The sequence below is a fragment of the Fundulus heteroclitus genome, chromosome 23 (assembly GCF_011125445.2).
Source record: "Fundulus heteroclitus isolate FHET01 chromosome 23, MU-UCD_Fhet_4.1, whole genome shotgun sequence".
NCBI lineage: Eukaryota > Metazoa > Chordata > Actinopteri > Cyprinodontiformes > Fundulidae > Fundulus > Fundulus heteroclitus.
Genome location: NC_046383.1, coordinates 504,803 through 519,569, shown reverse-complemented (window position 1 = coordinate 519,569; position 14,767 = coordinate 504,803). Strand labels below are relative to the sequence as shown.

The 14,767-nt window shown below is 37.0% G+C and overlaps 1 protein-coding gene across 1 annotated transcript; it reads left to right on the top strand.

Annotated features, from left to right (window-relative positions):
- The first annotated feature begins 9,170 nt into the window (after positions 1-9,170).
- On the top strand, positions 9,171-13,699 carry LOC105924020. Its single transcript, XM_036127630.1, has 7 exons — positions 9,171-9,408; positions 11,096-11,212; positions 12,317-12,465; positions 12,553-12,670; positions 12,788-12,913; positions 13,233-13,294; positions 13,402-13,699. Exons 1-7 carry the CDS (start codon positions 9,171-9,173, stop codon positions 13,522-13,524), a joined length of 933 nt encoding a protein of 310 aa, XP_035983523.1. The 3' UTR covers positions 13,525-13,699.
- Positions 13,700-14,767: the final 1,068 nt, after the last annotated feature.

The following is a 14,767-nucleotide window of genomic DNA, read 5'->3' as shown; positions in this document are numbered from 1 at the left end:
TTTTTGTTTCAATGATATTTTAATATACATTTAATTATTTCACTCTGGAGGTATTTATTTTATGGTGTTGAGCAGCAGACTTATCTTGAAATCATTTAAACTGTCACCTTCACCCATCAAACTCAGTGGGCGGGATTATGGAGATCCTGACACCTGATTGGCTGCTTCACACTGATAACTTCTTCCTTGTTTGATATTGACTGAAGTCAATATTTCCACAGGAAAATGCAGAGCTAACTTCAATAACATGTTGCAATTGGTTTACCACAGCTTCTATGGTCCTTGTTTGGACTGAAATAGCTCTAAAAAGTTTGTGAGAGAACTTTAAACAGTGGGCAGGCTAATGTTGATCTTGTCTGTCACAGCTTCCCCCATGCAGGACCACAGCAAGCTCTCTCGTGAACCCTAAGCCTAACCATTGCCACTGTATACCCAACCCTAACCTAAACCTAATTGACACTTTAGTTCTAAACCTATCCCCTAGCCCCCATAAAAAAGTGAGGACCGAAAAAGGTCAAAGTCCTCACTTTACTAGTAAAATATGCAAAACATGTTCTCACTCAGCTGCAAGTACAAGTACACACGTAATCTTCAAAGATGTAAGTCTTAATTATTGACAAAATACCCTTTCATTTCTTGTTTAGACGCACATAAGAAGCATTTTTAGATACTGTAATATACGGGGTAAGATTGTTTGATGAATATACTTGTCGTTTTGGGGCATGTCTCGTGGAAGCTAAAACCACATCCAATATACACCATATACCAACTAATGTGGTATACCAAGTTGAATGATGCAAGCGTTGGACCCTCAAGTAAATTTGTGGTTTGTACCCACAAACTTGCCGAATAAAGTTGATTCTGATTCTTTAAATCCAAGGCTATCATTTTAGTTTCCTCAAGGAAAAACCCAGGTGACTGAGCTTGGGAGTTGTAAAGCTTTGTTTGCTAGAATTTTTGAAGTAATAAATAATTTGAAATAATATGTACAAATTGAAATAATTTAAAATAATATGTACTATTTAACTTTTTTAGAATTCTTGACCACACTGGAGTTCAAAGCAAGTGATTTGCAAGATTTCAAGCTTTCTTAAAACAGAATATACCAGTGAGTTGGATCGGGCACACTGCAGAGAACGTAGAGACTGAAGTGTTTTATCACAATGCTCATAAAAACACACATAGGAGTGTCAAGACTTTAATTAATTGTACATATATTTAAAATATACAAGAAGAAATTGAGAGCAGCTTACAGGAAAGGAGAAATGTATACTATGATGTCCAATAAAACGTCTTCCGTCTTTTGGAGAGGAGCTTGCTTAATGTGATCTTTATTATCCTCAGCGTCTGCACCTTCTAAAAGGTAAAAGCAATTTAAGGGGTAGTTTAGGTCTTTACAGCCTTTTGAGACATCACTTCTGGATGATGTAATCCAGCCATGTTTTGCTGTTAAATTTATTTTGCACGTTTTGATTTTAAAGGTTGCCCTGCGATTGACTGGCGACCTGTCCAGAGTGTACCCCGCCTCTTGCCCATTGATAGGTGGAGATAGGCACCAGCACCCCTCGCGCCCATATGAGGGAGAAGTGTGTAAGAAAATGTATGTATGTATATATGGATTTAAAGGGTTTTCTGACAAATTGCACAGGACGTGTAAAATTACTTAAAAAGCTACATTGAATTAACTAAAATTATATTATATATTAGCTAAATAAATAAATTAGCTTTTACTTTGCTACACACAGGTACCCTGGTGTTATTTCTAATTATGTGTTTAAGCAAAATAATTAACAAAACAGGGCCTGATTAAAACAATACAATCTGAATTATTGTAATACTAATTGGTATCAACATAACAGACTTTTACAATGATTATTTTCTATAAGATGAGAGCTTTTAAAAATGTATTAGTTATTAAACTATGAGTACAAGAACTACCCCCCTAGAAGAGAGCTACCTCTGTAGCAGGAAATGCCCTTTGATCACACATTTTGAGAAAACCAATCAGCGGGTCCAGTAACCACGCGTCTTTCTTTCACAGATAAAGCTTAAACAAGTGTTTCATTGAACCTGTTAAACCTGTTAAAAGATCACTCTGTTATGGCTCTCACTGTTTCTCCCAAACCAAGTATACAATACATACAACAAACATATCTTTTGTGCTTTTTGGAAAACATGATTTATTCTCAAATTTAACTTATTTCTTTAAGTTGCCTTTTTTTGCCTTTTCTAAATAACATATTAACAAATTTTTTTGTTCATTATAATGCAGTTATGTTGGTTCCACTAACCATGATTTAGGTCGAAGAGACTGCAACTTTGAAATGTTACGTGTTATAAAAAATAAAAAAAACAGTGATGAACTCCACTGCTACAAAGTGCAGGAAAACCGCTGAAACTAATTATTATTCTGTTGGAAAATAGCAAGCCTACTTATGAATCTGGATTTTTTGCCTTAAGATTGAAGAGAAATTTAGCAATTGGAACATTTAGAAGATGACTCAAGAAGATTCAACTGGAGCAAGAACAGTTGGCAACGGACCCAATTATTGATGAAAGGTAACTATGTGTATATTATATAATAATATATTTAACAACTAATCCAGTATAGGGTTATACAAAATGCAAAGTTGGTCACGAATATTATACATTTTGATCTGCTTCATTCAAATCTTCTTCTGGAGATAAACACCTGCTTATCTTTGACCCTGAGTAAGAAAAAGTATGTATGGCGAATGAGTATATTGTTCACAATGACACCCCACTAGATGCTGTATATTCCACAAATAACTACCATTGTAGAAGATAAGAACAGCATTTCAACTTCAGGTAAATCAAAAATTTAACATTTATTTTCAACACTCTGTCTCAAACAACATTTTGGAATGTGCTCTTTCTGAGCTTAACCTGACAATGCCTATTCAAACAAGAGATACATCTGTTTTCTTCACAAATAGCAAAAAATAAAAATAAATTACCTCTCCAGTACAGCTGTGTTGCACAGAATTAAAAGTAAACAAAAATGAAGTAAAGTGTAGGATCGCTGATTAAATCAAAACCTCTACATTAAGGTACAAAACATTAAAGTGCAAAGTCAGAGTCCTTAGCCCATTACCTGTTATTGTAAAGTGTAAACTGGGCTCATCCTGCCTTGTATATATAAAAAAAGAACAGGCATGTTAAAAAGGCACCTGTCAGGATGCAGCCTGAAGGCTGCACTCTTAGCAGTTCCTGCCTCCTCCTGTCTGTGCGCAGCTGTGATTGGAAGCACCTGTTAGGCTGCAATCATCTAATGATTGGTTCCACCTGTTCACACCCCTACATAAGCTCACCTCAGTCTGTTCCTTGTCGCCAGCTCGTATTCAGTCAAACCAACACCACGCCTGTCCATTCCTGTCCTCCTGTCTTGGTTCCCCTCTGTCCTGTTATGTTCCTGTTTGCTGCGCTGCTGGACTCTGTACCTCCGTTCCTGTCTTCATGGTCTCTGGCTTCACTCCCGGTTCTGCAGCAGCTAACTCCTCTGTTTTCTGGACAGTCTCTCTGCTCCGTTCCTGTCAGTCAGCTCCTGCACCCTACAACTCCGTCCGGTAACTGACTCTGGTTCATGTCATCATCATCATCCACCGTCTGCAATAAACTCTCTTAAACCAACTCTGTGTGTGCGTGCTGTGTTTGGGTTTATCCAAAGACCAATCATGACAGCACCACAAATAAAAACAGCTTAATTTGGTGGTAAGGTGTTCCGGGCTGGGGAGAGGGATGTCTGGGCCTCCCTCCTGAAGCTGCTACCCCTGCAACCTGATCCGGATAAGATCCATAAGAATGGATGGATGAAATGTTCTTTTTTCTAGAAAAAAACTTAAGTAAACAGTCCTTCCTATGAAGCGCAACAAATGAGTATTAAGACAGTCCTTCTTTGGGCTCTTTGCCTTTAAGTTATACCGTTGTACCAATGTGCGAGAGGAAGGTTTTTCTGGATGAAAATCAGCATCATTGTCACAATGTGCAACACAGGCCAGAACAGGGAAGCGGGTTCTGTTGGAATTCCAGTACATCAATGGGCTTGCTGTATTCAGGGTGGTGTATCTCTGCCAAGTATGTCTGCACTTGACAAAAAATGAAAGCAAAAACAGATTTCTGTTAACCTTCAAAGCACACCAGAATATTTATTTTATATTTACTAGTTTATATGACAAAAAATGGAATTCTGTAAACATTCAAAATACACCCAAATGTTCACTTTACATTTACTGGAAGTAAATAATAATATAATTATTTGTTTCCCTTTTTACTTAATTGTTTATAAATTGTTAACTCACCTGTGAAGCAGTTACACCTGTTGCAGCTTGTTGTACAACATCATTCTCTGTGAGGATTTCTTGGTACCTGTCCTGCAGGCTCTCATTTCTGACCTTCTTTGATAGTGGGTTCACATCCTCCTGGCTTGGGTTGCATCAGCAGCCTCTTCCTGTTGATCAATACCCCCACCAACCATTTCATCCACAACACACTGCAGCATAGTCCTGACATCCCCCTTCTTGCAAGAGTCAAAATAACGTTCTTTGTATCAAGCATCAACCATTGTTGCAATGACATACAGTGGTTCATCTCACACACCGTTAAAGCGATTGCAAACAGCTTCTTTTTCAATCTGAAAAACTCACAGAGAAAAAGGGAATCAATTAGAAGAGTTTTATTGATACAAATTCAGTTTGGCACTCAGACCTCGGCAGGAAACATGAATGTTGATTTATATTTTAATATACAAAACAGATGTATGAGAGTAGGGATATTTCCCCCGGGTCTGAAACTGGTGGTGGAGTGGAGATAGATAAAGTAGGTAGTCCAAGAGTTGGTTGAGAGGCGATAGCTTTAGCTGGTCCCGCTAGGATAACTTAGATTGAGAGCTGTCCATGCTAAGCAAGCGTGAAGCGACTGTGGAGAGGAAAAACTCCCCTTTGGGAAGAAACCTCTGGCAGAACCGGGCTCAACATGGCGGTCTCTGCCGGACCGAGGGAGTTGCGGAAAAACTCCGGAGAGTCCAGGAGGAACAGCAGTCTGTTAGGAACGAGGATGAAGGTGCATTGACGAAGCCTGGTAGAGCTTGCTACTATGGTGGAGAAGGGGATGGAGGTGGGTTGAGGGTCATCCGAATCGAAGTCCGACATGATCAGTCTTCTCGCAATTGCTGAGAAGCAGGCTGAGGGATGATATGGAGCAGTTTTTAAGTAGAACGCTGGATGCTGATTGGACTTCGTGGAGGTGTGGCCCGGAGCAGATTGGATGTGACAGAAGCGGACCGGCCTCCAATTGGATGGAAGTAAGCAGAGTTTCTTCAGTTGAACTTTCACTTTAGTTCCATTAGAGTGCACTTGGCTGTTTGCACACCTTTGTCTGTTTCATTAACCATGGCCAGCAGCTGATTGAGGGACATCACAGCGGGAATGACATCTGCAGCAGTGGCTGGAAAGCTGATGTTTTTGGTAAGTTGTTCAAAGGGTTCCAGTAGAGGTCATCTTTTCTAAAATTCCCCACTGAGTTGCAGTCAATGTTGCTGGGAGCTCATAATCAGCAACATATGCACTTGGGTACCTTTTTTGCTTTATCAGGCTTTGCAACATGTAAAATTCCACCTGGTAGCCATGTCCTGTTGCAGCCTTTTCACCGGCATGTTTAGTTATTTTTGTATGTTCTCAAAACGACTGCATGCAAGTGGTGAGTGTTTGAAGTGTCCAACCACTCGCCTCCCCACAGCAACTGCGTCTGCTATGTTGCGTTGAGACAGGGCCTTTCCATTCACTGCCAGCTGAAAAGTGTGTGCCATGCAGGGCAAACTAGGCACACCAAACTCTGACGTAGCTTTAGCCATGCTGCGTGCATTGTCCCTGATGACAACATGGACCTTTTCCTTGGAGATTTTCCAGCTTTCAAACATGCTTTCAAATGCGCATGTAATAGTTTAGCTCAAAATCAGGATCTAGCCATTGCACTGTCAAGCTCAGCATGCTAGTTTGATTAACACTTGTGGACCAAGTGTACGTTGTGAAACTAATAGCTACAGCAGATATTAGCTTTTTGACGTTTTAAGTACTGTGATTTTATGCTTTCTGTATGTTTGTTAATGTATGAAAGAACTCTAGTTAAAAATGTATTTAGCTTATTTCTTTGTTACTGTAATGTTTTTTTCTTTTCCTATGTAATATGTCCCTATGTAACGTTTTTCTGTTCAATTACAGCACTTTGAATCGTTACTGAAAAGTGCTAAATAAATAAACTTGCCTTACCTTGCCTTACACTGGCTCCCTGCATCTCACAAAATAGACTTTAAAATACTTCCTAGTCTATAATTCACCTAATGGCTTAGCAACAAAATACATTACAAACCTATCTGTGTATCAACCCTCCAGACTACTTAGGTCTCAAGTGTAGTCAAGTGTAGTCTGCATACACAGAACAAGAGCTAAACATGGAGAAGCTGCATTCAGTTAAAGGCATACTATGCAACATTTTTCAGTTAATTAATGTGTTCCATACCGTTTTGGACGATTAAATGAGTCATTTCAGGTTGAACAAAGGTTTTCTCGGCCGCCCTGGTGGTCTGTGGGGGAAATACCGCACATGCAATTGCAAGAGCTCTCGGCCCGCACACACAGGCTCAGAACTCTCGCTTTACGGCGAGAACTCCATGTGTTTTTGCCCTGCCATTCACTATATGCGCAACAACAAAGAACCGCGTGTTAACGTCAAATAAACATGCAAGCATATCAAGTTTTATTATTATTATTATTATTATTATTATTATTATTATTATTATTATTATTTATTTATTTATTTATTTTTTTTATGTTGGCGAGACGCTACCGCGGCGGCGGCGGTGGCGGCTGCCGCGGCTTGGCAAGGCGGTGGCGGTAGCGTCTCGCCAACATAAAATAATAATAATAATAATAATAATAATAATAATAATAATAATAATAATAATAAAACTGGCGAGGCGGCGGCCGCGGCCACCGCCTCGCCAAGGCTGCGGGAAGCCTGATGTTCATACTTTCACTGTGTTAGTCATTGTTTGTACTGCCGTTTTTTCCACTTTTCGTTGCGTTCGCCTGTCTGCTAAGCTCAAAACAACAGCGCCTGGCTTGACGGAGAAGCCAGAACAGCTGAGCATCTTTACGACAGTGCACTTTTACTTTCGCCCTCTGAGGGGAGCCTCGCTGGAAAATCAACCCCGGTTGCATAGTATACCTTTAATATGCTCCACTCGTACTAAAAGTGCTGAAACCCAGCGTTTTCTTTAAATCAAGGCTAAAAACCTATTTCTTTAGAGTTGCCTTTAAATGTTAACGTTCAATTCAAACTTTTGAAGTTAATTAAACTATAAAGTCTGTTGTTCAGCTTATCCTGACCTGCTGGTTTTATTATGTACTTTCCTGTACTTATTATATATGTTTTCTTTTCTTATGTTCTGTTCATGTACAGCACTTTCAAGCCTTGTTACTGAAATGTATTATATAAATAAATCTGCCTCGCCGTGGCTTTTCTGGATGATGTTTAGCTGTCATGACCCTGTTGTTTTCACCACCTGTGTTTTTTTTTCCACCAGTTGTTCCTTGACCTTGTTTAACAAGTTTCTTATCATTAAACCTTTGTTTTTTTCCACTACCACACTCTACCATTTGGCTCACATCAAAAGAAACCATGATGGGGTTTAGTTTATGTGATCTTAAGAGTGCATAAAACATTGCATGCACTTTTTGGGTTGATATTAATAGAAAAAAACTTTACCACCCAATAACACTATTGGTTCTCTGCCATGCATTTCGATAAATAACACACTAGCACTGCTTTACTATGCATCTGGTACTGTAACTTACAGAATCTGTACACTAGTTTAGTCATAGTGCCATGCATTTTATGACAAAATTCAGCTTCTTGAGTGTGACAAATTCCTCACCATTGCTAAAGTATTAGTGCAAGTACTACTCAAATAACACCATAGTTAGTTATTAACATAGTTACTTACTCTTTTGCTAGCCAGTTTTGTATTCTGTTCTGTTTCTGGTCCACTTCTCCTATTGGCTGCCATGTTTGCAAGCTGCTGCTCTTTTTGTCAACATAAAATACCAAATGCTGCACCCTTTTGTGGGATCCCAAGGAACCAGGAAGTGAACACAGGCTACACACTGCACCAAAGTCATTCCAGACCATACCGGTAGGTTTGAAAAGAGAAAATCCTCACTAAGACATTGTTTGAGAGAGGACCGATTGTTTATAGAAAATGTTACTTCCATCCCAGGTGATAAATGAGAATGATTTAGAATTTTACAGTAAATATCTTACTTATTGTGCCTTTAAATATATAACACATAAATTAAATAAGACAATTGGTAAAATAAGTGCAATTATTTAAAAAATAGCCTATCCCCATCCTTCTTATGCAAAATACTGTATATGCTCAAACCTTGAATAATACACACAAACAAGCAAACACATTCTTCAAAGATGTAAGTCAAAATATTGTTTTATTTCTTCTTCTTTAGACGCACATAAGAGGGATTTTTGGATATTGTAACTGTAAGGTAGTGTGATGGCAGTTTTTCTGAATGGTGAATGTCTCAGATAAGCTACAAAGCCACATCCAATACACCACTTACCAACCAATGTGGGGGACCATTTTATCAAACCTGCGGTGTACTAAGTTGTACTAATGTTTATCTGAACAGCATCTACTTTACAACAGCATTAGGTGACAATACATGTGAATAAAAGAGCAGTAAGACACATTAAACAATTATATATTTAATTTATACTTTCACTCCACATTTCATTTTCTTATTATTAATTAAATCTTATATAACATTGTGTTCTGTAAATCCAAAGATATCATTTACTGCTGTTGTTCACACTACAGTTCAAAGCAAGAGATTTGCTAACATTTTCAGTCTTTCTTAAAACAGGACATACCAGGGAGATAGATTGGGCACACTCCAGAGAACATGATTTATGATGATTACAGTGGAGATTGCAATGTTTTATCACAGTGGTTATAAAAGTGCAAACAGGACCATAAAACTTTTATTGACTCCTGCAACCAATTATAAAAATTTAAAACCAACAAGAAGATGTTAAGAGCAGCTTACAGGAAATGGAAAATGTTTACTATGATGCACAAAATGTACGGGGTGGCCCGTACCGGTCATGTTGGCCCCGTTCCCGGGGGGCTTGTGCTGGGGGTCGTCTGTTCTGGGTACGGGGATGGGGGCTTTGGGATCGAAGCAGGAACCAGATGGATTGGATTGTGGTGGTTACACCGACCCCCGACCCCCATCTGGACTTCAGGGTTCACCTACTGGGTCCGGGGGCCTGGTACCCCCTTTGGGGTGCCGGTGCCCGGACCAAGGATTATTGGATGTGAGTGGTATATGTGAATGTGTGTAAACCGTTGTTTTTTTTTTAAGAGTCTGTGCATTTCGAGTGGGGCCACTAGGGTGGGAAGGTGTGAATGAGACTGTGTATGTCTTTTCTTTTTTTTTTTTTCTGTTTACTTGTCCGGTTCGGGTCTCGGGTTTTGGGTCCCCCGACGCCTGCGTCGGTGCTCTGGGGTGGGGAGGGGTGGGTCTTTTGCTCTTCACAACCACTATTGAGCATTATTCTTTTGGATAAACTTCACAATTACAGGTGCTGGGTTCCAGGTATTTAGAGATTCACTTCCACAAAGAAAGCCCGTATTTTTGTCATCAGCTACCACATTACACATATCGAATTAAATAATACTACATACACTTCAGCGATGGTATCAAAGTGTTACTTTATTGTATCTGTTTTGCTATATCCGTTGGTTGTGCTGTTCTTTTTACATCTCTCTTTGCAGGTGATGAAGCAGACTGAAGACGTTTTATCATTCTCTCCCTTTTATCTCCTCTTTCTTTCACCTTTTCTCCTTTTTTTCTTGTTTTTACTTTCCTCTTCTACTTTTTCAATGAGGTGTCCATATATTTTGAAATATTCCCTGCATGAATTATAAAAAAAAACTATTTACATGCATAAATCAAGCACTTGTGAAAGTAACAAAAAAGCAAATAAGACAAGGGGGGAATTTGGAGTTCACAGCCTTTTGAGACATCGCTTTAGGATGCCATAAACCAAGCATGATTTACTGTTGCATTTGTGTCACACTCTTTGATTTAAAAGGATTTCTGATGAATACCTGCATTTATACCTTCAACAACATTCTGGAGTTGCAGACGATGTCTGAAAAAAGTAGAAAGCTAAATTAAATCATTAGAATGTTACTTCTGCGTAATTAAATGATAAAAATAATAAATTCGTTTTTACATCACCAGATACAAGTACCCTGGGGTTACTGCCAATTATGTGCTTAAAAAAAGATTTCCATATCTAAGTTGAACTTAAACAGAGCACACTTAAAGTAATACAATTTAATTTATTGTTATACTAATTGGCATCAACATGATCATCTTTTAGAACGATTATTTTCTGTAAGATGAGATCTTTAAAAAGGTTATTGGTTATTGTTAGACTATGGCTACAAGAACTGCCCCTTTAAAACAAAAAAAACGTCTGCAGCAGGAAATGCTCTTTGATCACACATTTTGAGATAACCAATCAGAGAATCTGGTAACCACGCCTCCGTCTGTCACTGGAAAAAAAAATAATAAAAAGCAAGTGTTTCATTGAAAACAGTTTAAAGATGTCTCCTTTATGGCTCACACTGCTTCTCCTGCACCAAGGATGTAAGTTTTATATACAACGAAAATTACTTTTGCGCTTTTGTGAAAATAAGGTTTATTCTCAAATTTTACTTATTTCTTTGGGTTATATCTTGTTTGTCTTTTCTGAATAACATTTGTTGTTCTTTATAATGCAGATACATTGGTTCCAGTGACAATCGTTCAGCTTGGAGACACTGCAACTATGAAATGTTCCTTAGAAAGTGATGAAAAGACCAGTGATGAACTCCACTGGTACAAACAAACTACAGGAAATTCGCTGAAAATAATTGTGAAGTTATTAGAAAATGAAAAGCCTAGTTTTGGATCTAAATATTTGGCCTCAAGATTAAACGTCACATACAAAGGGAGGTTTAGCAATCTGACCATTTGGAAGACGATTCAAGAAGATGAAGGCACATATCACTGTGCTCTCATTACCTGGAACAAGAACACTTGGCGAGGGACCTATTTGCTTATAAAAGGTAATTTATTTCTTAGAATTATTACAGCAAGGAAAATCCTTACAAAGCGTATTTTTTTGTTTGATTTGGTATTATATATATAATACAGAACAACATATTAATAAATAATCCAGTACACTTATTATTTCAAACACACATTTTGTCACAAATATTATTCTTTCAAATCTTGGGTGAATTGCTAGAAATTATTCACTTCACAAAAGTACAAAATAAAACTATTGAGGGAGAAAAAAGAACTAAACAAATAGCAAAACTTTGAAACGTAAAACTGTTGTATGGTGGCACAGGGATTAATCAAGAGTTCAGGCAATGCATAGCAACAGTATATAAACCGTTTAGCAGGTCTTAATAGACCACCCTGATCTGCCAGAGAGGAACTGACAACAGGGCAGATGGATGAGATTAATCAGAAGCCTTTTGTTGAGTTTTGCAGAAATAAATACCAATGTGAGAAGACAGCCGTGATAATTAAATGTAGACGTCCATCACAACACTTTGAATGTATGTGTGAACATTTTATTTTAAATCATGTTGAGAATACAGTTTAACTGACAATTATTTGCACAACAGGTAAATTAAATTTTATAGTTTTTTTTTTTTTGAGCAGTGTGTTTCTTCGGACTGGAAATAACCTTCATGGTTTAGAGATTATGCCTATGGCAATTTTTTTTTTTACTTTAAATCAGAGGTCTAATTTTTATAAAGTTAACTTCAGTCAGTAATAAATTATAAAACCTAATTTTTAAAATTAGCTAATTTAATGGAAGGATTTCTAATCGAAAGTTAATTAAAAATAAGTCAATTTAATAAGGAACACTCAACCTTTTGAAATGATATATGATCTTTACTTGTACGGCGCTTTGTCAAGTGTGATGATTCGTTCAAATGCTGATGGTAGTGAGCTACTATGTAGTCAACTCCTGCGGCACTGTCTCCACAGACAAATCTGTGTTTTAAAAAAACGCTTAGTCTAACCAGATATGAAGGTATCAGTCATAATGGTAACCCACATTATCTAACTGGATTAGATCTATAAAACCTTCTTATAAGTTTAATAATGCTTATATTTATTAAACATGTTTAACTAAGAATTTTATTGCACAGGAAACACTGTTGGAACTTCAAACTACACAGTTATTCAGAGGCCAGCGATACGAGATCCAGTCCATGTAGGGGATTTGTTGACTCTTCAGTGTTTGGTCCTCTCTGACGCTGACAATAAGACATGTTCAGGACATCTGAATTTGTTCTGGGTAAGAGCCAGAGATAAATCTCCTCCTGGTATTATCTATACCGATGGAAAGGGACAGAACAAATGTGAAGAGACAGTGGACTCTCAGCAGAGGTGCGTTTGTAAATTCTCTAAGACGATCAACACATCTGATGCTGGGACTTACTACTGCGCTGTGGCCATATTTGGAAACATAATATTTGGGAATGGAACAAAAGTGGATGTTGGTATGATTTTATGTTTAAATATAATATTAATCTGAACAGATAATACAATTTGATGTACCATGATTTCTCTTTTCTCAGAAAATTTGACATGGTCTTTTTTTTATCTTTTAATTACAGAGTCTACATGGGAGTCTAAATTTATTGAACTGGTGATAACAATTACCTGTTTGGTCATTTCTGTGATTATAAATATCACTTTCATCTGCTGCCAAACCCCAAGATCATTATGTAAACTCCTTAAAGGTAAGTGCAAAACAATTCATGTTAGAATCAAATTTTAAATGCATTTCTTTATTAAAATTTTCTAATAGTGTGTTTGGACAAACATTTATTACTTTGTGTTGAACGTACGCTTTAACATATTCTCACTCCCAGTCTTGAGTTATCACATCGGAATATAATTTAACAGAAATGTAATAGCAGAATCTAAGAATTTTAACATACTTAGCTGCTTAGCTTTCAATGTTAAAATTCTTATATTCAGCTCATGAATTTAACTGTGGATGCTCTTTAAAATGTAAAATTTTATACGTAACCTTTTGTCTTTTCTGCCGATACTCAGGGAAAGAGGCTTCATTTTCTCAAGCAAAACAAGCTACCTTCAGTCAGTCTGCAGTGTTTACTGTAAGTAAAATTACAAAACCAAATTAACTGTTGGAATATATTAAAACATTACTCGGCAAACTGATTCAGTAACAAGGTTTTTGATAAGCCTTTCATTTATTTCACAGAAGGAAGAGGACACTGACCTTAACTATGCTGCTTTACATTTCTCTGGAGCTAAAAACACAAGAGGAAAGGCTAAAAGAACGACAAAGAATGAAGAAAGTGTGTATTCCCAAATTAACCTCTAAATTCTTAATATCTTCTTGGAATCTTTTCCTGCACCATTAGCTCACAGTGGGAGTGAATAAGATGTTGATGTTTTATTTGTTGTGTTGAAAAATAAAGAAAAATATGTCTATAGTCTTATAAGTGTTTTAAAAGAATGTAAAGTTTCTTGGTTTTATTCTGTAATCATTGAAAACATTTCCCAGATGGATATTTTGTTCAAAAAAATCTGTTTAAAATGAAAGATTATGACATTTGTTGTTGTTTTTTTAGAACCACTGAATATTAAAAATAAAATGAAGGCAGTTGTGATTATATTTTGTTTAAAAGCTGATATAATAATGGCTAATTAGAAGTGTGTCTAAACATCTTTATGAGATATCTTTATTTATCTAATTAGCTTTGATAACACATAAGCCTCATAAAGTGTATCTTTTATGATACAAATTAAATACATAGAGATACCAGCTACCATATTAAACAATGTTTTACATCAAATCTGATTACAACATGTCATGTTTAAAACTTCCAGGCTCAGTCTGACTGCTAGAGTCACTTCTCGTGTAGCTGCCACATTCTTGCTTTCCCTCTGCTTAGTAAAAGCACACTATTGCAATATTAGAGTGTGATTCCCAGAATAAATATCTAAATATGCAAAATGTTGTAAAATTCTAAAGCAGGGAGGTTCATGAAAAGCCAATTTAATTTTTGTACCCAACTGTAGAACTAATGTAAAATGGAGTGAATTTTTCAGATGACAACTGATCTGGCTCAGCCTTGTTTAAAAGACAAATTCCACCTTTTTTAAATTTTATCTAAATCTTTCAGCTATCCAGCCAGGCAACCTCAGAAATTGTATGTATGTCAAAGCCGCTTATTTCCGGCATTAAGGAACTCTGTTCGAATTTGTGGCGTCAATCCTTCTCACAACAATAACAGCACACAATTTACTCACACAGACAAACATGTTTTATAGACCATCAACCCACACATTTAACATAAAGATCCACAAAACTGAATAAACATGTAACAAGCACACACAAGTTTGATTTCTCTATTTCCTATCTATACAGATCTGTGTTTTTTGTGCTATGGTTGTATAAATAATTTCCAATCATTTAAGCCATTCTGCAATTTGTTTATTAAGCATTTAACAGGTCAGGCATACAGCTTTCATCCCACATACTCCATCCACAGAGATAAGATTCACTCCACCACACTTAACACAATACAAGTCATCACAAGGGAATTTACAAAATCGAATTT